Source organism: Mobula hypostoma, chromosome 23 (assembly GCF_963921235.1).
Source record: "Mobula hypostoma chromosome 23, sMobHyp1.1, whole genome shotgun sequence".
In the NCBI taxonomy this organism is placed as follows: Eukaryota; Metazoa; Chordata; class Chondrichthyes; order Myliobatiformes; family Myliobatidae; genus Mobula; species Mobula hypostoma.
The window spans coordinates 1542182-1565173 of NC_086119.1; the positions used below are offsets into that span (position 1 = coordinate 1542182).

Genomic DNA, 22992 nt, shown 5'->3' on the forward strand with positions numbered 1-22992 from the left:
GCTTCTGTTTTGACCAACTCTCAGCAATCTCAACCTTTCAACCTCAAACGTGGAACCCGCCAAGGGTGCCCTTTATGCCCTTTACTTTTCGATCTGGCCACAGAGCCACTGGCGATTGCGTTCCGCAGTTGTGTGGACCTGACGGGGATTTGGAGGGAGGGAATTGAGCACAAAGTCTCCCTTTATGCTGATGATCTTTTACTTTTTATATCACACCCGATCACCTCCTTACCCCCGCCCCCCGCCCATGTTCTCACTCCTTAGCAAATTTAGCCAGTTTTCAGGATACAAGCTTAACTTACACAAGAGTGAACTTTTTCCAATAAATGGAGAAGCACAAACATTGGGGTTCCATAACCTCCCTTTTAAGGAAGTGAATAACCAACTTACTTACCTTGGCATCACAGTAACAAGGAAATATAAGCGTCTGTTTGGAGAAAATTTCATTAATTTTTAAATCGTACAAAACAGAGCCTAGCACAGTGGTCACCCCTGTCCATGTCCCTGATGGGCCGAATCAATGTTGTCAAAATAAACATTCTTCCTAAATTCTTATACCTTTTTCAATCCATACCAACTTTCATTCCTAAAGACTTCTTTGACTCGCTAGACCCAGTCATATCATCCTACTTATGGAAGGGCAAGCGTCCCCGACTGAATAAAGTCCATCTTCAAAAATCTAAAGGTTTTGGGGGCATGGCTCTGCCCAATTTTCGCTTATGTTACTGGGCAGCTAACATACACTGTCTCATCTTTTGGTCTCATTTTTACAACCAATCTGACTGCCCAATATGGATGGCAATGGAGCTGAACTCTATTCAGAATTTCTCCATCTCCACACTTCTTGGGTCGGGACTCCCTTTTCTTACGCCTAAACCAGTTGTTAATCCTGTTATCAGGCACACCCTGAGAGTATAGGCTCAGTTCAGAAAGCATAGTGGTCTCCATGGCTTCTCTCGTTCAAGTCCTATTCTATATAATCATCTCTTCCAGCCTTCTATACATGATCCAACATTTCAAGACTGGTATAGAAAGGACATCAGGCGCTTTAAAGATCTTTTTATAGACAACTGTTTTGCATCATCTGAACAACTGTCTGTAACGTTTAACCTACCCAACACCCACTTCTTCAGATATTTGCAAATTAGACACTTTATCAGCCCTCTGATACCAAACTTCCCTGAGACATCCGACACAAACATCGTTGATATGATTCCCTGCATGAATCCATTGCACAAAGGTCTAATATCTACTATTTACGACAAGCTAGCGGCTCTGAGGCCAGCCCCCCTTGACAAAATTCAAACTGCCTGGGAGCAAGATTTAAATTCCTCACTGTTAGACGATGTATGGGATTCAGTTCTTAAGTTAGTTAACTCAACCTCTTTATGTGCCCGCCACTGCTTGTAACAGTTCAAGGTCATACATAGGGCCCATATGTCTAAAACTAAATTATCTCACATTTATCCAGATGTTAATCCCTGCTGCGACAAATGCAAAAGGGGTGAGGCTTCCCTTATCCACATGTACTGGACATGCCCTAGCTTGGAAAAATACTGGAAAGATGTTTTCCAAACTCTGTCCCAAATACTGACCCTGTGGTGCAGAAGGGTGGGACGGAGAAGAGGAGAGCTGTCGTCATTGGAGACTCTATAGTCAGGGGAGCAGACAGGAGATTTTGTGGACGTGAGAAGGATACCCGCATGGTTTGTTGCCTCCCGGGTGCCAGGGTCTGGGATGTCTCTGACCGGGTGCACGACATCCTGCTACGAGAGGGAAAGCAACCAGAAGTCGTGATACATGTTAGGACCAACGACATAGGCAGGAAGAGGGATGAGGTCCTGAAGTGTGAGTTTCAGGAACTAGGCAGAAGGCTGAAGAACAGGACCTCAAGGGTGGAGTTCTCAGGATTGCTGCCAGTGCTACATGACAGAGATGGTAAGAATTGGAGGAGATGGCAGTTGAATGCATGGCTGAGGAGTTGGTGCAGGGAGCAGGGTTTTAGATTTTTGGATCATTGGGATCTCTTCTGGGGAAGGTGGGACCTGTACAGATTGGATGGGTTGCACCTGAACTTGAGGGGGAGCAATATCCTTGCAGGTAGGTTTGCTAGCATGGTTCGGGAGGGGTTAAACTAATTTGCGAGGGGGATGGGACCCAGAGCGATAGAGCAGTGAAAGAAGTGCATGGAGTAAAGCCAGATCTAACATACAGAGAGGCTTTGAGGAAAGAGAAGCAGAATAAACGGTGTAAAGACAGTAAGGTAGAAGGGCTGAAATGTGTGTACCTCAATGCAAGAAGCATCAGGAACAAAGGTGATGAACTTGAGAGCTTGGATACATACATGGAATTATGATGTAGTGGCCGTTACAGAGACTTGGCTGGCACCAGCGCACCTTCTCTATACCAATGCAGCTCTGTGGGGACAGAGGTTCTGTTTAACCCTTTGTGCTAATGCAATGATGGTTTGGAGTTGGGGACTGGGAGGGGTGAGGAGATAGTCAAAGCATGATTGTACTAAGGGTGCATCTCTTTCATAAATGTGAATTGTACATTTGATACATCTGTTATGCACTGCACAAATCTCCTTTATACTATGCTCTCTTTATTTTAAAAAAACGATAAAAATATTGCTGAGAAAAAGTCATAGGGTGCATTGGCCTTCATCAATCGTGGAATTGAGTTTAGGAGCCGAGAGGTAATGTTGCAGCTATATAGGACCCTGGTCAGACCCCACCTGGAGTACTGTGCTCAGTTCTGGTCACCTCACTACAGGAAGGATGTGGAAACCATAGAAAGCGTGCAGAGGAGATTTACAAGGATGTTGCCTGGATTGGGGAGCATGTCTTATGAGAATAGGTTGAGTGAACTCAGCCTTTTCTCCATGGAGCGACGGAGGATTAGAGGAGACCTCTTAGAGGTGTATAAGATAATGAGAGGCATTGATCGTGTGGATAGTCAGAGGCTTTTCCCCAGGGATGAAATGGCTAGCACGAGAGGGCACAGTTTTAATGTGCTTGGAAATAGGTGCAGAGGAGATGTCAGGGGTAAGTTTTTTACGCAGAGTGGTGAGTGCGTGGAATGGGCTGCCGGCGACGGTGGTGGAGACGGATACGATAGGGTCTTTTAAGAGACTCCTGGATGGCTACATGGAGCTTGGAAAAATAGAGAGCTTTGGGTAAGCCTAGTAATTTCTAAGGTAGGGACATGTTCGGCACAGCTTTGTGGGCTGAAGGGCCTGTATTGTGCTGTAGGTTTTCTATGTTTCTATGAGTTAGGTATTGAGTTCCACAGTTTAGGAGCGTAGTTCAAAAGCTGACCTGCTAATTATCTTTTGAGGGAGATTATTTAAATTTCGATGATGTGAGTAAGAATATTTTGGTGCAATCTGGAGCAGAGTATCTGAAGGAGTGGTGGAGGCTGGTACTCCCTCAATGTCAACACACGGTTAGCTGAAGTGCCCTGCACCGAAAGCTGCAGGCCGTGAACTCAGAATGGGATCGGTGTTGGCTGGCATGGTAACAATGGGCCGAACAGTCTGGTTGCATGCTATATGACTCTATGGTCATGTGGTCGCTCAGTCCGGTGTAGGAATATGTTTTTCTCCCACATTCCAAAGATGTAGATGATAGTAGGTAATTGGACAACACAGACTTGTTCGGCAGGAAGGGCGTGTTCCTTTAAAGTGAGGATGCCCCTGTGTGTAGCCGTTAACACAATGCGATTGCAACTCGGGGTCTCGGGGTTTGGACCTCAATTCTGGATCCTCTGTAAGAAGTTTGTACGTCCTTCTTGTAAGCATGTGGATTTCCCCCAGGTGCTCTGGTTTCTTCCCACAGTCCAAAGGTGATAGTAGGTCAATTTGCCATGATAAATTGTTCTGTGAATTGACCAGGGTTGCTGGGCAGGGCGGGTCATTTGACCGAAAGGGCCTGTTCTGTGTTGTATCTCTAAATTAACATTGCCCAGAGAGTCTGTGGGTGGGGGGAGGGGATGATTTGAGAACAAATTGAAGGAATTAGAAGATTATTCATCTGTACAGCACAAGAATGTGCCCTGAGGCTCACCATGTTGTGTTGAACTCAGTACACGCCTGCTAAACTAATCCCGTCTACTACATAATGTCCATATCCTCCCATTTCCTGCACATTCATGTGACTATCTTAACACGCCTCTATCACATTTGCCTTATAGTCATAGTCATACTCATACTTTATTGATCACAGGGGAAATTGGTTTTCATTACAGTTGCACCATAAATAATTAAATAGTAATAAAACCATAAATAGTTAAATAGTAATATGTAAATTATGCCAGGAAATAAGTCCAGGACCAGCCTATTGACTCAGGGTGTCTGACCCTCCAAGGGAGGAGTTGTAAAGTTTGATGGCCACAGGCAGGAATGACTTCCTATGACGCTTTGTGCTGCATCTCGGAGGAACGAGTCTCTGGCTGAAGGTACTCCTGTGCCCAACCCAGTACATTATGTAGTGGATGGGAGACATTGTCCAAGATGGCATGCAACTTAGACAGCATCCTCTTTTCAGACACCACCGTGAGAGAGTCCAGTTCCATCCCCACAACATCACTGGCCTTACCGATGAGTTTGTTGATTCTGTTGGTGTCTGCTACCCTCAGCCTGCTGCCCCAGCACACAACAGCAAACATGATCGCACTGGACACCACAGACTCGTAGAACATCCTCAGCATCGTCCGGCAGATGTTAAAAGACCTCAGTCTCCTCAGGAAACAGAGACGGCTCTACCACTACCACCCAGGAGCCCACCACTCTTTTAAAAAAAAAAGTGTTTTTTAAAAAAAATAAACTTGACCCTCACTTACCCGCTCTTACCTTAAAAATTTTCCCTTTGGTATTAAACATTTAAATCCTTGGAAAAAAATACTGTCAGTCTATTCGGTCTATGCCTCTCATAAGATGCAGCCCAATCCAGGTAAAGCTCTCCCCACCCTTGAACACATCTATACGAAACGTTGTCACGGGAAAGCAGCATCCAACAGAGACCCTCATCACTCAGGACATGCTCTCTTCTCACTGCTGTCATTGGGAGCCTCAGGACTCGCACCATCAGGTTCAGGAACGGTTATTACCCCTCAAACGTCAGGTACAGGAACGGTTATTACCCCTCAACCGTCAGGCTCCTGAACCAACGGGGATAACTTCATTCAGCTTTGCTCGCCCCATCACTGAACTGTTCCCACAACCTATGGACTCACTTTCAAAGACTCCTCTTGATATTTATTGTGTCTTTCTTTTTGTATTTGCACAGTCTGTTGTCTTCTGCACACTGGTCGAACGCCCAAGTTGGTGCGGTCTTCCCGTGATTCTGTCATGTTTATCATTCTGTTATGGATTTATTGAGTATGCCCACGAGAAAATGAATCGCAGGATTGTATATGGTGACATATATCTACTTTGATAATAAATTACCTTTAAACTTTGAACTTGTAAACCAATATCAGGTCTCCTGTCATCTTCCAATCTTTTGTTTGCAACACATGCCCTCTAACCCAGGCCACATCCTAACCTCTTCTGCACCCTCTCCACAGCCTCAATGTCCTTCCTATAGTGGGGGTACCAGAACTACATGCAATACACCAGATGCAGCCTAACCAGAGTTTTATAAAGCTGCAACATGACTTCCTGACTTTTGAACTCAAAACCTTGACTAGTAAAAGCGAGCATGTCATATGCCTTCTTAACCACGCTAGCAACCTGTGTGGCCACTTCAGTGACGAGAGTGGAAATAGAGTCACTGGTAGACAGGGTGGTGAAAAAGGCCTTTGTCACCTTGGCTTTCACTTGTCAGGGCATGAAGTATAAAAGTTGGGCCATGCACGCTGGTGAGGCCACACTTGGAGAATTGTTTTCAGTTTTGGTCGTTCTGCAATGGAGAGATATGAAATTGAAAAAGTGAAGAAAAGATTGACAAAGACTCTGACAGTACTCAAGGGAATGAGTAATAGGGAGGGGTTAGACTGGCTAGTTCTTTATTGCTTAAAGCACAGGAGACTGAGAGGCGATCTTATGGAGCTAAGTAAATCACAAAGTGCTCTCAGTCATTTCCCCAGGGTTGGGGAATCAAGAACCACAGGGTAGGTTCTCACAGGATAGTGAGAAGGGAAAGGTTCAAGAGGAACTTGAGGAACAACTCCATTACACAGAAAGTGGTCTGTAAATGGGGGATGCAGGAGGAAGTAGTTGAGGCAGGTGCAGGAACATTAAAAAAGATACTTGGAGAGTTAGGTGGATTGGAAAGGTTTAGAAGGGTATGCATAAAATGCTGGCAAATGTTTCTAGCTTGGGTGGGGCATCATGGGCAGCATATACCAGATGGGCCAAAGGGCCTGTTCCTGGGTTGTGTTGTTGCCAATCTGTGATTGGAAGGATGAGAAGCTGTAGCTCACTCAGGTTTGCCGATTGAGTACATAAGACATCAGTTCATGGCAATTTAGTGTTTTATGCAGTGGCCAATCAGCGATTGGAATTGATAGGCAAGAACAAATTAAAATAAGGTGGACAGGTGGAGTGGCCTTTGTTGGAGTGGACAGTGTTAGTGGTTTTTTAAACAAAATATACTTTACTGTATATTTTGTTTAAAAATTATTTACATTAAACCATTCAATGACTCGCAAGCCTTTACAGACATTACCATTACTTTCTATACATTTCCACACTGTCAGCCGCTTACGTGGGTCCTGACGAAGGGTCTCGGCCCGAAACGTCGACTGTACCTCTTCCTTGAGATGCTGCCTGGCCTGCTGCGTTCACCAGCAACTTTGATGTGTGTTGCTTGAATTTCCAGCATCTGCAGATTTCCTCGTGTCAGGGAGTTAGGTGCTAAGTTAAAGGTCAAGACCTCCAGGGTCTATTGATCTCAGGATTGTTACCTGTGCTACCTGTTAGTGAGGCCAGAAACAGGAAGAGTAGAGTTTAACACGTGACTAAGGAGTTGGTGCAGCTGGTAGGGTACTGAAAAGTGTGGTAGAACAAAGGGATCAGAGAATACAGGTCCATAATTCACTGAAAGTGGGTTGTAAAGAAAGCTTTTGGCCTTCATAGATCACTGTAATGAGTACAGGAGATGGGATGTTATGCTGAAGTTGTATAAGACGTTGGGGAGGCCCAATTTACAGTATGTGTGCAGTTTTGGTCACCTGCCTACAGGAAAGATGTAAACAAGATTGAAAGAGTACAGAGAAAATTTGCAAGGATATTGCCAGCTGTGGAGGACTGATTTACTGTATATGAGAAAAGATTGAATTGGTTAGAACTGTATTCTTCAGAACGTAGAAGATTGAGGGGAGATTTGACGGAGGTATACGAAATTATGAGGGGTATTGATAGGGTAAATGCAAGCAGGCTTTTTCCACTGAGGTTGGGTGGGACTGCAAGCAGACGTGACAAGTTAAGGGTGAAAGGTGAGAAGTTTAACAGGAACAAGAAGGGCAAGTTCTTCACCCAGAAGGTCATGAGAGTGTGGACAAGCTGCAGCACAAGTGATGGGTGCATGCGAGCTCCGTTTCAACGTTTAAGAGAAGGTTGAGTAGGTACATGGATGGTAGGGATATGGTCAATGGGAGTAGGCAGATTAAATGGTTTGGCATGGAGTAGATGGGCCGAAGAGCCTGTTTCTGTGCTGTACTTCTCTGTGACTCTGTGGAGTTTGGCATGTTATGTACATGTGTGGCATGGTATAGCATGTTGCGATGTCTGTAGCATGGTAGGAGCATACGTGTAGCACCTTGTGTGTACACACTGTTCACTGTCGTATACACGTGTAGCATATGTGTGCAGTGTGGTAGGTGCACACATAGTATGTTGTATGTGAGTGGGGAGTGGTGTGCTTGTGGTTTGAGGTGTGCATGTATCATGCAATGTATTGTCTGTGTAGACGTAGTGGGGGTGTATTGAATACGCAAGCTAGCTAGAAATATAAAGGAGGATAGCAAAAGTTTTTTTAGGTATGTGAAGAGAAGGAAGATAGTTAAGAACAATGTTGGGCCCTTGAAGAATGAATTGGGAGAAATTGTTATGGGAAACAGAGAACTGGCAGACGAATTTAATAAGTACTTTGGATCTGTCTTCACCAGGGAAGACACAAGCAATCTCCCAGATGTGTGGATGGGCCAAGGACATAGGGTAACAGAGGAACTGAAACAGATTGACATTAGGAAGGAAACGGTGATGAGTAGACTGATGGGACTGAAGGCTAACAAATCCCCAGGTCCAGATGGTCTGCATCCTAGGGTACTAAAGGAGGTGGCTCTGGAAATTGCGGATGCATTGGTGATCATTTTCCAATGTTCCTTAGATTCAGGATCAGTTCCTGACAATTGGTGAATGGCTAATGTTATCCCACTTTTTAAAAAAGGAGGGAGGGAGAAAACAGAGAACTATCACCCTGTTAGCCTAACATCAGTAGTGGGGAAGATGCTAGAGTCCATTATTAAAGATGAAATAGCGGCATATCTTGATAGCAGTGATAGGATTGGGCCGAGCCAGCATGGATTTACCAAGGCAAATAATGCTTGACTAATCTATTGGAGTTTTTCGAGGATGTAACCAGGAAGATAGACGTGGGAGATCCAGTGGATGTGGTGTAGTTTGACTTTCAGAAGGCATTTAATAAGGTACCACATAGGAGATTGGTGGGTAAAATCGGAGCTCATGGCATTGGGGGGAGGATATTGACATGGATAGAAAACTGGTTGGCAGATAGAAAGCAAAGGGTAGCAGTGAATGGATGTTTCTCGGAATGGCAGGTGGTGACTAGTGGGGTGCCACAGGGCTCGGTATTGGGACCACAGCTGTTTACGATTTATGTCAATGATTTAGAGGAAGGCATTGTGAACAACATCAGCAAGTTTGCTGATGATACTAAGCTGGGTGGCAGTGTGACATGTGATGAGGATGTTAGGAGAATTCAAGGTGACTTGGATAGGCTGGGTGAGTGGGCAGAAACTTGGCAGATGGCGTTTAATGTGAATAAGTGTGAGGTGTGCTCACTTTGGGAGCAAGAACAGGAAGGCAGATTATTATCTGAACGGTGTGGAGTTAGGTAAGGGAGAAATACAAAGAGATCTAGGAGTACTTGTTCATCAGTCTCTGAAGGTGAATCAGCAAGTGCAGCAGGCAGTGAAGAAGGCTAATGGAATGTTGGCCTTTATTACAAAGGGAATTGAGTACAAGAGCAAGGAAATCCTTTTGCATTTGTACAGGGCCAAGGTGAGACCACACCTGGAGTATTGTGTGCAGTTTTGGTCTCCAGGGTTAAGGAAGGACATCCTGGCTGTGGAGGAGGTGCAGCGTAGGTTCACTAGGTTAATTCCTGGGATGTCCGGATTGTCTTACGCAGAGAGGTTAGAGAGACTGGGCTTGTACACGCTGGTATTAAGGAGATTGAGGGGGGATCTGACTGAGACATATAAGATTATTAAGGGATTGGACAAGATAGAGGTAGGAAATATGTTCCAGATGCTGAGAGTCCAGTACCAGAGGGCATGGTTTAAGAATAAGGGGTAGGTCATTTAGGACAGAGTTGAGGAGGAACTTCTTCTCCCAGAGAGTTGTGGAGGTGTGGAACGCGCTGCCTCAGAGGGCAGTGGAGGCCAATTCTCTGAATGCTTTCAAGAAGGAGCTAGATTGGTATCTTATGGATAGGGGAATCAAGGGTTATGGGGACAAGGCAGGAACCGGGTATTGATAGTAGATGATCAGCCATGATCTCAGAATGGCAGTGCAGGCTCGAAGGGCCGAATGGTCTACTTCTGCACCTATTGTTTATTGTCTATTGTTGTGTTTTTGCGGTGTATGTGTGCGTGGGGTTTGAGGTGTGTGTGTGTGTGTGTGTATAGAACATAGAGTAGTACAACACATTATAGGCTCTTCGGCCCACAATGTTGTGCTGATCCTCAAACCCTGCCTCCCATATAAGCCCCCACCTTAAATTCCTCCATATACCTGTCTAGTAGTCTCTTAAACTTCACGAGTGTATCTGCCTCCACCACTGACTCAGGCAGTGCATTCCACACACCAACCACTCTCTGAGTTAAAAAACCTTCTCTAATATCCCCCTTGAACTTCCCACCCCTTACCTTAAAGCCATGTCCCCTTGTGTTGAGCAGTGGTGCCCTGGGGAAGAGGCGCTGGCTATCCACTCTATCTATTCCTCTTAATATCTTGTATACCTCTATCATGTCTCCTCTCATCCTCCTTCTCTCCAAAGAGTAAAGCCCTAGCTCCCTTAATCTCTGATCATAATGCATACTCTCTAAACCAGGCAGCATCCTGGTAAATCTCCTCTGTACCCTTTCCAATGCTTCCACATCCTTCCTATAGTGAGGCAACCAGAACTGGACACAGTACTCCAAGTGTGCCCTAACCAGGGTTTAATAGAGCTGCATCATTACCTCGCGACTCTTAAACTCTATCCCTCACCTTATGAAAGCTAACACCCCATAAGCTTTCTTAACTACCCTATCCACCTGTGAGGCATGGATCACAGGGATCTGTGGACATGTACCCCGAGATCTCTCTGCTCCTCCACACTACCAAGTATCCTGCCATTTACTTTGTACTCTGCCTTGGAGTTTGTCCTTCCAAAGTGTACCACCTCACATCTCTCCGGGTTGAACTCCATCTGCCACTTCTCAGCCCACTTCTGCATCCTATCAATGTCTCTCTGCAATCTTTGACAATCCTCTACACTATCTACAACACCACCAACCTTTGTGTCGTCTGCAAACTTGCCAACCCACCCTTCTACCCCCACTTCTAGGTCGCTAATAAAAATCACGAAAAGTAGAGGTCCCAGAACAGATCCTTGTGGGACACCACTAGTCACAGTCCTCCAATCTGAATGTACTCCCTCCACCACCACCCTCTGCCTTCTGCAGGCAAGCCAACTCTGAATCCACCTGGCCAAACTTCCCTGGATCCCATGCCTTCTGACTTTCTGAGTAAGCCTACCGTGTGGAACCTTGTCAAATGCCTTACTAAAATCCATATAAATCACATCCACTGCACTACCCTCATCTATATGCCTGGTCAGCTCCTCAAAGAACTCTATCAGGCTTGTTAGACACGATCTGCCCTTCACAAAGCCATGCTGACTGTCCCTGATCTCTAAATGCCCACAGGTCCTATCTCTAAAAATCTTTTCCAACAGCTTTCCCACCACAGACATAAGGCTCACTGGTCTATAATTAACCGGACTATCCCTGCTACCTTTTTTGAACAAGGGGACAACATTCGCCTCCCTCCAGTCCTCCGGTACCATTCCCGTGGACAACAAGGACATAAAGATCCTAGCCAGAGGCTCAGCAATCTCTTCCCTCGCCTTGTGGAGCAGCCTGGGGAATATTCCGTCAGGCCCTGGGGACTTATCCGTCCTAATGTATTTAAACAACTCCAACTCCTCCTCTCCCTTAATATCAACGTGCTCCAGAACATCAACCTCACTCATATTGTCCTCACCATCATCAAGTTCCCTCTCATTGGTGAATACCGAAGAGAAGTATTCATTGAGGACCTCGCTCACTTCCACAGCCTCCAGGCACATCTTCCCACCTTTATCTCTAATCGGTCCTACCTTCACTCCTGTCATCCTTTTTTTCTTCACATAATTGAAGAATGCCTTGGGGTTTTCCTTTACCCTACTCGCCAAGGCCTTCTCATGCCCCCTTCTTGCTCTTCTCAGCCCCTTCTTAAGCTCCTTTCTTGCTTCCGTATATTCCTCAATAGACCCATCTGATCCTTGCTTCCTAAACCTCATGTATGCTGCCTTCTTCCACCTGACTAGATTTTCCACCTTACTTGTCACCCATGGTTCCTTCACCCTACCATTCTTTATCTTCCTCACCGGGACAAATTTATCCCTAACCTCCAGTAAGAGATCTCTAAACATCGACCACATGTCCATAGTACATTTCCCTGCAAAAACATCATCCCAATTCACACCTGCAAGTTCTAGCCTTATAGCCTCATAAGCTGCCCTTCCCCAATTAAAAATTTTCCTGTCCTCTCTGATTCTATCCTTTTCCATGATAATGCTAATTATATACTGCATGATGCAGTGTATTGTCTGTGTAGACGTAGTGGGGATGTATTGAATACGTTGCGTGTTTGCGGTGTGTGTGTACGTGGGGTTTGAGGTGTGTGTGTATGTGATGCAGTGTATTGTCTGTGTAGACGTAGTGGGGGTGTTTTGAATACGTTGTGTGTTTGCGGTGTGTGTGTACGTGGGGTTTGAGGTGTGTGTGTGTGTATGTGATGCAGTGTATTGTCTGTGTAGACGTAGTGGGGATGTATTGAATACGTTGTGTGTTTGCGGTGTGTGTGTACGTGGGGTTTGAGGTGTGTGTGTATGTGATGCAGTGTATTGTCTGTGTAGACGTAGTGGGGATGTATTGAATATGTTGTGTGTTTGCGGTGTGTGTGTACGTGGGGTTTGAGGTGTGTGTGTATGTGATGCAGTGTATTGTCTGTGTAGACGTAGTGGGGGTGTTTTGAATACGTTGTGTGTTTGCGGTGTGTGTGTACGTGGGGTTTGAGGTGTGTGTGTGTGTATGTGATGCAGTGTATTGTCTGTGTAGACGTAGTGGGGATGTATTGAATACGTTGTGTGTTTGCGGTGTGTGTGTACGTGGGGTTTGAGGTGTGTGTGTATGTGATGCAGTGTATTGTCTGTGTAGACGTAGTGGGGATGTATTGAATATGTTGTGTGTTTGCGGTGTGTGTGTACGTGGGGTTTGAGGTGTGTGTGTATGTGATGCAGTGTATTGTCTGTGTAGACGTAGTGGGGATGTACTGAATACGTTGTAACTCCGACCTGTGTGTGGGTGCAGCAAGCAGACAGCTGTGCAGGATTGATTTGCATTTCAAAAGCCCGAAGCCATCTGTCTGAGAGTCGGGTGCTGCTGATGTGCTGCAGGACTGAACCCTGGTCTGCCTGTGAGTGTCGGGCCGACCCCAGTCAGGTCGGGACTGCCGGGAATCGTGAGTTGGGGCAGCTGGGAGAAGCGCTGCCCTTTGATGGATTTTGCCTGCAGTGAGGAGCAGCAGGGAGCCAGCGCTCTCATTGACAAAGCCTTTGCAGTGCACACACAGGGAGTCTGTGTCTGCGGCGGCCACGGCCTTTGTAACCGAGTTCACCGGCTGGCGGGTGTTCGACACTGAACGGTCAGGCCCAACATGGAACCGGTCAGTCAGCAGGCCCTCCCCCAACTATCCTGGATCGACACCCTTTACAGCAGTATGTCATCTCCCTCTGTACCTCTCTCCCTCCGTCCATCATCCACACACCCTCTCTGTTCTTTCTCTTTCTCACCATCCCTCCATTTCTCCCTCAACGTATGATACCAGGGTACAGGTCTCTAACTGTATAACAGGGATACAGTACCGGTGGGGACAGGTCTGTCACTGTGTAACACCGGGGTACGGTACCAGTGGGGACGGGTCTGTCACTGTACAACACTGGGGTACGGTACCGGTGGGGACGGGTCTGTCACTGTGTAACACCGGGGTACGGTACCGGTGGGGACGGGTCTGTCACTGTGTAACACTGGGGTACGGTACCGGTGGGGACGGGTCTGTCACTGTACAACACCGGGGTACGGTACCGGTGGGGACGGGTCTGTCACTGTGTAACACCGGGGTACGGTACCGGTGGGGACGGGTCTGTCACTGTGTAACACCGGGGTACGGTACCGGTGGGGACGGGTCTGTCACTGTGAAACACCGGGGTACGGTACCGGTGGGGACGGGTCTGTTACTGTACGACACCGGGGTACGGTACCGGTGGGGACGGGTCTGTCACTGTGTAACACCGGGGTACGGTACCGGTGGGGACGGGTCTGTCACTGTACAACACCGGGGTACGGTACCGGTGGGGACGGGTCTGTCACTGTGTAACACCGGGGTACGGTACCGGTGGGGACGGGTCTGTCGGTGTACAACACCAGGGTAGGGTACCGGTGGGGACGGGTCTGTCACTGTGTAACGCCGGGGTAGGGTACCGGTGGGGACGGGTCTGTCGCTGTGTAACACTGGGGTAGGGTACCGGTGGGGACGGGTCTGTCACTGTGTAACGCCGGGGTAGGGTACCGGTGGGGACGGGTCTGTCGCTGTGTAACACCGGGGTAGGGTACCGGTGGGGACGGGTCTGTCAGTGTATAACGCCGGGGTAGGGTACCGGTGGGGACGGGTCTGTCGCTGTGTAACACTGGGGTACGGTACCGGTGGGGACGGGTCTGTCAGTGTATAACGCCGGGGTAGGGTACCGGTGGGGACGGGTCTGTCGCTGTGTAACACTGGGGTACGGTACCGGTGGGGACGGGTCAGTCACTGTACAACACCGGGGTACGGTACCGGTGGGGACGGGTCTGTCACTGTGTAACACCGGGGTGAAAGTTTCCCAGACCCCCTTCCGCTTCCCCACACCCCCTCAACTTCCCTCCTTCCCCTCGACTTCACTCCCATAGAACCATAGAAACTACAGCACAGAAACAGGCCTTTTGGCCCTTCTTGGCTGTGCCGAACCATTTTTCTGCCTAGTCCCACTGACCCGCACACGGACCATATCCCTCCATACACCTCCCATCCATGTATCTGTCCAATTTATTCTTAAATGTTAAAAAAGAACCCGCATTTACCACCTCGTCTGGCAGCTCATTCCATACTCCCACCACTCTCTGTGTGAAGAAGCCCCCCCTAATGTTCCCTTTAAACTTTTCCCCCCTCACCCTTAACCCATGTCCTCTGGTTTTTTTCTCCCCTTGCCTCAGTGGAAAAAGCCTGCTTGCATTCACTCTATCTATACCCATCATAATTTTATATACCTCTATCAAATCTCCCCTCATTCTTCTATGCTCCAGGGAATAAAGTCCTAACCTATTCAACCTTTCTCTGTAACTGAGTTTCTCAAGTCCCGGCAACATCCTTGTAAACCTTCTCTGCACTCTTTCGACCTTATTAATATCCTTCCTGTAATTTGGTGACCAAAACTGAACACAATACTCCAGATTCGGCCTCACCAATGCCTTATACAACTTCATCATAACATTCCAGCTCTTATACTCAATACTTTGATTTATAAAGGCCAATGTACCAAAAGCTCTCTTTACGACCCTATCTACCTGTGACACCACTTTTAAGGAATTTTGTATCTGTATTCCCAGTTCCCTCTGTTCTACTGCACTCCTCAGTGCCTTACCATTAACCCTGTATGTTCTGTATGTATCAGGAAGGTCTCAAAGCTCTACGCTTCTTTTTGGATTCCAGACCTAATCAGTTCCCCTCTACCACCACTCTGCTCCGTCTAGCGGAATTAGTCCTTACTCTTAATAATTTCTCCTTTGGCTCCTCCCACTTCCTCCAAACTAAAGGTGTAGCTATGGGCACCCGTATGGGTCCTAGCTATGCCTGCCTTTTTGTTGGGTTTGTGGAACAATCTATGTTCCGTGCCTATTCTGGTATCTGTCCCCCACTTTTCCTTCGCACATCGACGACTGCATTGGCGCTGCTTCCTGCACGCATGCAGAACTCGTTGACTTTATTAACTTTGCCTCCAACTTTCACCCTGCCCTCAAGTTTACCTGGTCCATTTCCGACACCTCTCTCCCCTTCCTAGATCTTTCTGTCTCTGTCTCTGGAGACAGCTTATCCACTGATGTCTACTATAAGCCTACTGACTCTCACAGCTATCTGACTATTCCTCTTCTCACCCTGTCTCTTGCAAAAATGCCATCCCCTTCTCGCAATTCCTCCGTCTCCGCCGCATCTGCTCTCAGGATGAGGCTTTTCATTCCAGGACGAGGGAGATGTCTTCCTTTTTTAAAGAAAGGGGCTTCCCTTCCTCCACTATCAACTCTGCTCTTAAACGCATCTCCCCCATTTCACATACATCTGCTCTCACTCCATCCTCCCGCCACCCCACTAGGAATAGGGTTCCCCTGGTCCTCACCTACCACCCCACCAGCCTCCGGGTCCAATCTATTATTCTCCGTAACTTCCGCCACCTCCAACGGGATCCCACCACTAAGCACATCTTTCCCTCCCCCCCCCTCTGCATTCCGCAGGGATCGCTCCCTACACAACTCCCTTGTCCATTCGTCCCCCCCATCCCTCCCCACTGATCTCCCTCCTGGCACTTATCCTTGTAAGCGGAACAAGTGCTACACATGCCCTTACACTTCCTCCCTTACCACCATTCAGGGCCCCAAACAGTCCTTTCAGGTGAGGCAACACTTCACCTGTGAGTCGACTGGGGTGATATACTGCGTCCGGTGCTCCCGATGTGGCCTTTTATATATTGGCGAGACCTGACGCAGACTGGGAGACCGCTTTGCTGAACATCTACACTCTGTCCACCAGAGAAAGCAGGATCTCCCAGTGGCCACACATTTTAATTCCACGCCCTATTCCCATTCTGACATGTCTATCCACGGCCTCCTCTACTGTAAAGATGAAGCCACACTCAGGTTGGAGGAACAACACCTTGTATTCCGTCTGGGTAGCCTCCAACCTGATGGCATGAACATCGACTTCTCTAACTTCCGCTGAGGCCCCACCTCCCCCTCGTACCCCATCTGTTACTTATTTTTATGCACACATTCTTTCTCTCACTCTCCTTTTTCTCCCTCTGTCCCTCTGAATATACCTCTTGCCCATCCTCTGGGTCCCCCCCCCCTTGTCTTTCTTCCCGGACCTCCTGTCCCATGATCCTCTCGTATCCCCTTTTGCCAATCACCTGTCCAGCTCTCGGCTCTATCCCTCCCCCTCCTGTCTTCTCCTATCATTTTGGATCTCCCCCTCCCCCTCCAACTTTCAAATCCCTTACTCACTATTCCTTCAGTTAGTCCTGACGAAGGGTCTCGGCCTGAAACGTCGACTGCACCTCTTCCTACAGATGCTGCCTGGCCTGCTGCGTTCACCAGCAACTTTGATGTGTGTTGCTTGAATTTCCAGCATCTGCAGAATTCCTGTTGTTTACCCTGTATGTTCTACCTTGGTTTGTCCTTCCAAAGTGCAATACCTCACACTTGTCTGTATTAAACTCCATCTGCCATTTTTCAGCCCATTTTTCCAGCTGGTCCAAATCCCTTGGCAAGCTTTGAAAACCTTCCTCACTGTCCACTACACCTCCAGTCTTTGTATCATCAGCAAATTTGCTGATCCAGTTTACCACATTATCATCCAGATCATTGATATAGATAACAAATAGCAATGGACCCAGCACTGATCCCTGTGGCACACCACTAGTTACAGGCCTCCACTCGGAGAAGCAATTCTCTACCACCACTCTCTGGCTTCTTCCATTGAGCCAATGTCTAATCCAATTTACCACCTCTCCATGTATAACTATCGACTGCATCTTTGTAACTAACCTCCCATGTGGGACCTTGTCAAAGGCCTTACTGAAGTCCATGTAGACAATATCCACTGCCTTCCCTTCATCCAGTTCCCTGGTAACCGCTTCGAAAAACTCTAATAGATTTGTTAAACGTGACCTACCACATACAAAGCCATGTTGACTCTCCCTAATAAGTCTCTGTCTATCCAAATACTTATAGATCCTATCTCTTAGTACTCCTTCCAATAATTTACATACTACCGGCGTCAAATTTACCGGACTATAATTTCCTGGGTTACTTTTAGAGCCTTTTTTAAACAACGGAACAACATGAGCTATCCTCCAATCCTCCGGCACCTCAGCCGTAGATACTGACATTTTAAATATATCTGCCAGGGCCCCTGCAATTTCAACACTGGTCTCCTTCAAGGTCCGAGGGAATACCCTGTCAGGTCCTGGGGATTTATCTACTCTGATTTGCCTCAAGATAGCAAGCACCTCCTCCTCCTCAATCTGTATAGGTTCCATGACCTCACTACTTGTTTGCCTTATTTCCATTGACTCCATGCCAGTTTCCTTAGTAAATACAGATGCAAAAACCCATTTAAGATCTCCCCCATTTCTTTTGGTTCCCTACATAACTGACCATTCTGATGTTCAAGAGGACCAATTTTATCCCTTACTATCCTTTTGCTCTTAAAATACCTGTAGAAGCTCTTTGGATTATCCTTCACCTTGACTGCCAAAGCAACCTCATGTCTTCTTTTAGCCCTCCTGATTCCTTTCTTAAGTATTATTTTGCACTTTTTATACTCCTCAAGCACCTTATTTGCTCCCTGTTTCCTATACATTTCATACATCTCTCTCTTCTTCTTTATCAGAGTTCCAATACCCCTTGAGAACCAAGGTTCCTTATTCTTATTCACTTTGGCTTTAATCCTGACAGGAACATACAAACTCTGCACTCTCAAAATTTCTCCTTTGAAGGCCTCCAACTTACCAATCACATCCTTGCCGGAGAACAACCTGTTCCAATCCACGCTTTTTAGATCCTTTCTCATTTCTTCAAATCTGGCCTTTTTCCAATTTAGAACCTCAACCCGAGGACCAGATCTATCTTTATCCATGATCAAGTTGAAACTAATGGTGTTATGATCACTGGAACCAAAATGTTCCCCTACACACACTTCCGTCACTTGTCCTAACTCATTTCCTAATAGGAGATCTAATATTGCATCCTCTCTAGTTGGTACCTCTATATATTGATTTAGAAAACTTTCCTGAACACATTTTACAAACTCTAACCCATCTAGACCTTTAACAGTATGGGAGTCCCAATCAATATGTGGAAAATTAAAATCCCCTACCACCACAACTTTATGTTTCCTGCAGTTGTCTGCTGTCTCTCTGCAGATTTGCTCCTCCAATTCTCGCTGACTATTGGGTGGTCTGTAATACAATCCCACTAATGTGGTCATACCTTTCCTGTTTCTCAGCTCCACCCATATGGCCTCAGTAGATAAGCCCTCTGATCTGTCCTGCCTGAGCACTGCTGTAACATTTTCCCTGACTAGCAATGCCACCCCCTGCCAGCCTTCATTCCTCTGCTTCGATCATGTCTGAAACATCAGAACCCTGGAACATTAAGCTGCCAGTCCTGCCCCTCCTGCAGCCAAGTTTCACTAATGGCTATAATGTCGTAATTCCACGTGTCAATCCACGCCCTCAGCTCGTCTGCCTTCCCCACAATACACCTTGCACTGAAATAGACACGCCTCAGAAGACTATTGCCACCACACACAACCCTTCTATTTGTGGCTTTGCATGAACTTTTAACATCATTTATTTTCACCCCTGCTCCATTATCTGCTCTGGCACTTCGGTTCCCATCCCCCTGCAAATCTAGTTTAAAGCCTCCCCAAAAGCACCAACAAACCTCCCTGTACCCCTGCACCCTTCAGTACCCCTCTGAAGCTCTCTCGAACTTTCCCTCTCCCTCCCCCGAATGTGCCTCCCTCAAACCCCCCCAAATTCCACCCTCCCTCCTCAAACTCTGCCCTCACTGTCCTAACCCCCTCAACCCCTCACCCCTTTCCCACACCCTTACTCTCCTCACCTCCTCACTCCCCTCACCCCCTCACTCTCCTCGCCCCCTCACTCTCCTCACCTCCTCACTCCCCTCACCCCCTCACTCTCCTCGCCCCCTCACTCTCCTCACACACCCTCACTCTCCTCACACACCCTCACTCTCCTCGCCCCCTCACTCTCCTCACCCACCCTCACTCTCCTCGCTCCCTCACTCTCCTCACCCCCTCACTCTCCTCACACACCCTCACTCTCCTCGCTCCCTCACTCTCCTCACCCCCTCACTCTCCTCACCCACTCACTCTCCTCACCCCCTCACTCTCCTCGCTCCCTCACTCTCCTGGCCCCCTCACTCTCCTCGCCCCCTCACTCTCCTCACACACCCTCACTCTCCTCGCCCCCTCACTCTCCTCACACACCCTCACTCTCCTCGCTCCCTCACTCTCCTCGCTCCCTCACTCTCCTCACCCCCTCACTCTCCTCACACACCCTCACTCTCCTCGCCCCCCTCACTCTCCTCACACACCCTCACTCTCCTCGCTCCCTCACTCTCCTCACCCCCTCACTCTCCTCGCACACCCTCACTCTCCTCACCTCCTCACTCTCCTCACCCCCTCACTCTCCTGGCCCCCTCACTCTCCTGGCCCCCTCACTCTCCTCACACACCCTCACTCTCCTCGCCCCCTCACTCTCCTCACACACCCTCACTCTCCTCGCTCCCTCACTCTCCTCACCCCCTCACTCTCCTCACCCCCTCACTCTCCTCGCACACCCTCACTCTCCTCACCTCCTCACTCTCCTCGCTCCCTCACTCTCCTCACCCCTCACTCTCCTCACCCCTCACTCTCCTCATACACCCTCACTCTCCTCACACACCCTCACTCTCCTCACACACCCTCACTCTCCTCGCCCCCTCACTCTCCTCACACACCCTCACTCTCCTCGCTCCCTCACTCTCCTCGCTCCCTCACTCTCCTCACCCCCTCACTCTCCTCACACACCCTCACTCTCCTCGCCCCCCACACTCTCCTCACACACCCTCACTCTCCTCGCTCCCTCACTCTCCTCACCCCCTCACTCTCCTCGCACACCCTCACTCTCCTCACCTCCTCACTCTCCTCACCCCCTCACTCTCCTGGCCCCCTCACTCTCCTGGCCCCCTCACTCTCCTCACACACCCTCACTCTCCTCGCCCCCTCACTCTCCTCACACACCCTCACTCTCCTCGCTCCCTCACTCTCCTCACCCCCTCACTCTCCTCACCCCCTCACTCTCCTCGCACACCCTCACTCTCCTCACCTCCTCACTCCCCTCACCCCCTCACTCTCCTCACCCCCTCACTCTCCTCGCCCCCTCACTCTCCTCGCTCCCTCACTCTCCTCACCCCTCACTCTCCTCACCCCTCACTCTCCTCACCCCTCACTCTCCTCATACACCCTCACTCTCCTCACACACCCTCACTCTCCTCGCCCCCTCACTCTCTCCTCACACACCCTCACTCTCCTCGCTCCCTCACTCTCCTCGCTCCCTCACTCTCCTCACCCCCTCACTCTCCTCACACACCCTCACTCTCCTCGCCCCCCTCACTCTCCTCACACACCCTCACTCTCCTCGCTCCCTCACTCTCCTCACCCCCTCACTCTCCTCGCACACCCTCACTCTCCTCACCTCCTCACTCTCCTCACCCCCTCACTCTCCTGGCCCCCTCACTCTCCTGGCCCCCTCACTCTCCTCACACACCCTCACTCTCCTCGCCCCCTCACTCTCCTCGCACACCCTCACTCTCCTCACCTCCTCACTCCCCTCACCCCCTCACTCTCCTCACCCCCTCACTCTCCTCGCCCCCTCACTCTCCTCGCTCCCTCACTCTCCTCACCCCTCACTCTCCTCACCCCTCACTCTCCTCATACACCCTCACTCTCCTCACACACCCTCACTCTCCTCACACACCCTCACTCTCCTCACCCCCTCATTCTCCTCACCCCCTCACTCTCCTCACCCCCTCACTCTCCTCACCCCTCACTCTCCTTGCCCCCTCACTCTCCTCATACACCCTCACTCTCCTCACACACCCTCACTCTCCTCACTCCCTCATTCTCCTCACCCCCTCACTCTGCTCACACACCCTCACTCTGCTCACACACCCTCACTCTCCTCACACACCCTCACTCTCCTCGCTCCCTCACTCTCCTCACCCCCTCACTCTCCTCACCTCCTCACTCTCCTCACACACCCTCACTCTCCTTGTACCCTTCCCCTCACCCCTCACTCTCCTCACACCCCCACTCTCCTCACATCCTCACTCCCTCACTCTCCTTGTACCCTTCCCCTCACCCCTCACTCTCCTCACTCCCTCACTCTCCTTACAGCCTCACTCTCCTCACACACCCTCGCTCTCCTCACCCCTTTCCCCACCCCTCAGCCTCCTCACACCCTTCTCCTAGAATCCACTCTTCCTTCTCCCCTGCCCCCTCATGCCTCCCCTCCCCGCCCCCTCATGCCTCCCCTCCCCCTCCCCCTCATCCCTTCCCCTCCCCCCATGCCTCCCTTCCCTTCCCCCCATGCCTCCCCTCCCCTCTCCCCATGCCTCCCCTCCCCTCCCCCCATGCCTCCCCTCCCCCTCCCCTTCATCCCTTCCCCTCCCCCCATGCCTCCCTCCCCTCTCCCCATGCCTCCCCTCCCCTCCCCCCATGCCTCCCCTCCCCTTCCCCCATGCCTCGGCCGTTGTCGGGGGCGGTGGAGGACTGGACTGTGCTCAGCAGATCGGGAGATGGAAGGCTGTTGTGCTTACCTCTCTCCCGCCTCTCAGATTTCAGCTTTGCCGAGGGTTTTGACGGTGAGTCCGGAGAGGAGACGCGGCCTGGGGACGAGATATCGGACACGCTGCCCTTTATCGATGAATCGCCCGCCGTATCACCACAGCTGAGCACGGGGCCTGCGCTGCTCACCACCCCTCAGGGTCCTGCAGCCGGGGTGAGTACCGCAGGGTGGGGAGGGGCAGTGAGCGGCAAGGGGGGAAGGGGGTCAGTAAACGGGTGGGGAAGGTGAGGGCGTAAGTGTACGCAGAGGGTGGGAGGTGAGTGAACGGGGAGGAAGGGTGAGTGAGGAGGAGGGAGGAAGAGGGTAAGTGAATGGGGAGGAGGAAGATGAGTGAGTGAACGGGAGGGTGAGGGAGTGAGTGAATGGGGAGGGTGAGGGAGTGAGTGAATGGGGAGGGTGAGGGAGTGAGTGAATGGGGAGGGTGGGGGGTGAGTGAACAGGGAGGGAGGAAGGTGAGGGAGTGAGTGAACGGGGAGGGTGAGGGAGTGAGTGAACGGGAGGGTGAGGGAGTGAGTGAATGGGGAGGGTGGGGGGTGAGTGAACGGGAGGGTGAGGGAGTGAGTGAACGGGGAGGGTGAGGGAGTGAGTGAATGGGGAGGGTGGGGGTGAGTGAACAGGGAGGGAGGAGGGTGAGGGAGTGAGTGAACTGGGAGGGTGAGGGAGTGAGTGAACGGGAGGGTGAGGGAGTGAGTGAATGGGGAGGGAGGAGGGTGAG

The 22992-nt window shown here is 49.5% G+C and overlaps 1 protein-coding gene across 1 annotated transcript in view; it reads left to right on the forward strand.

The window, feature by feature from the left end:
- Positions 1–22992, forward strand: part of abr (ABR activator of RhoGEF and GTPase) — a 97152-nt gene that overhangs the window by 9950 nt on the left and 64210 nt on the right. The window contains exon 2 of the mRNA XM_063031718.1: positions 22267–22430. Coding sequence (XP_062887788.1) covers positions 22267–22430 — 164 coding nt within the window. The remainder of the gene's footprint in view (positions 1–22266; positions 22431–22992) is intronic.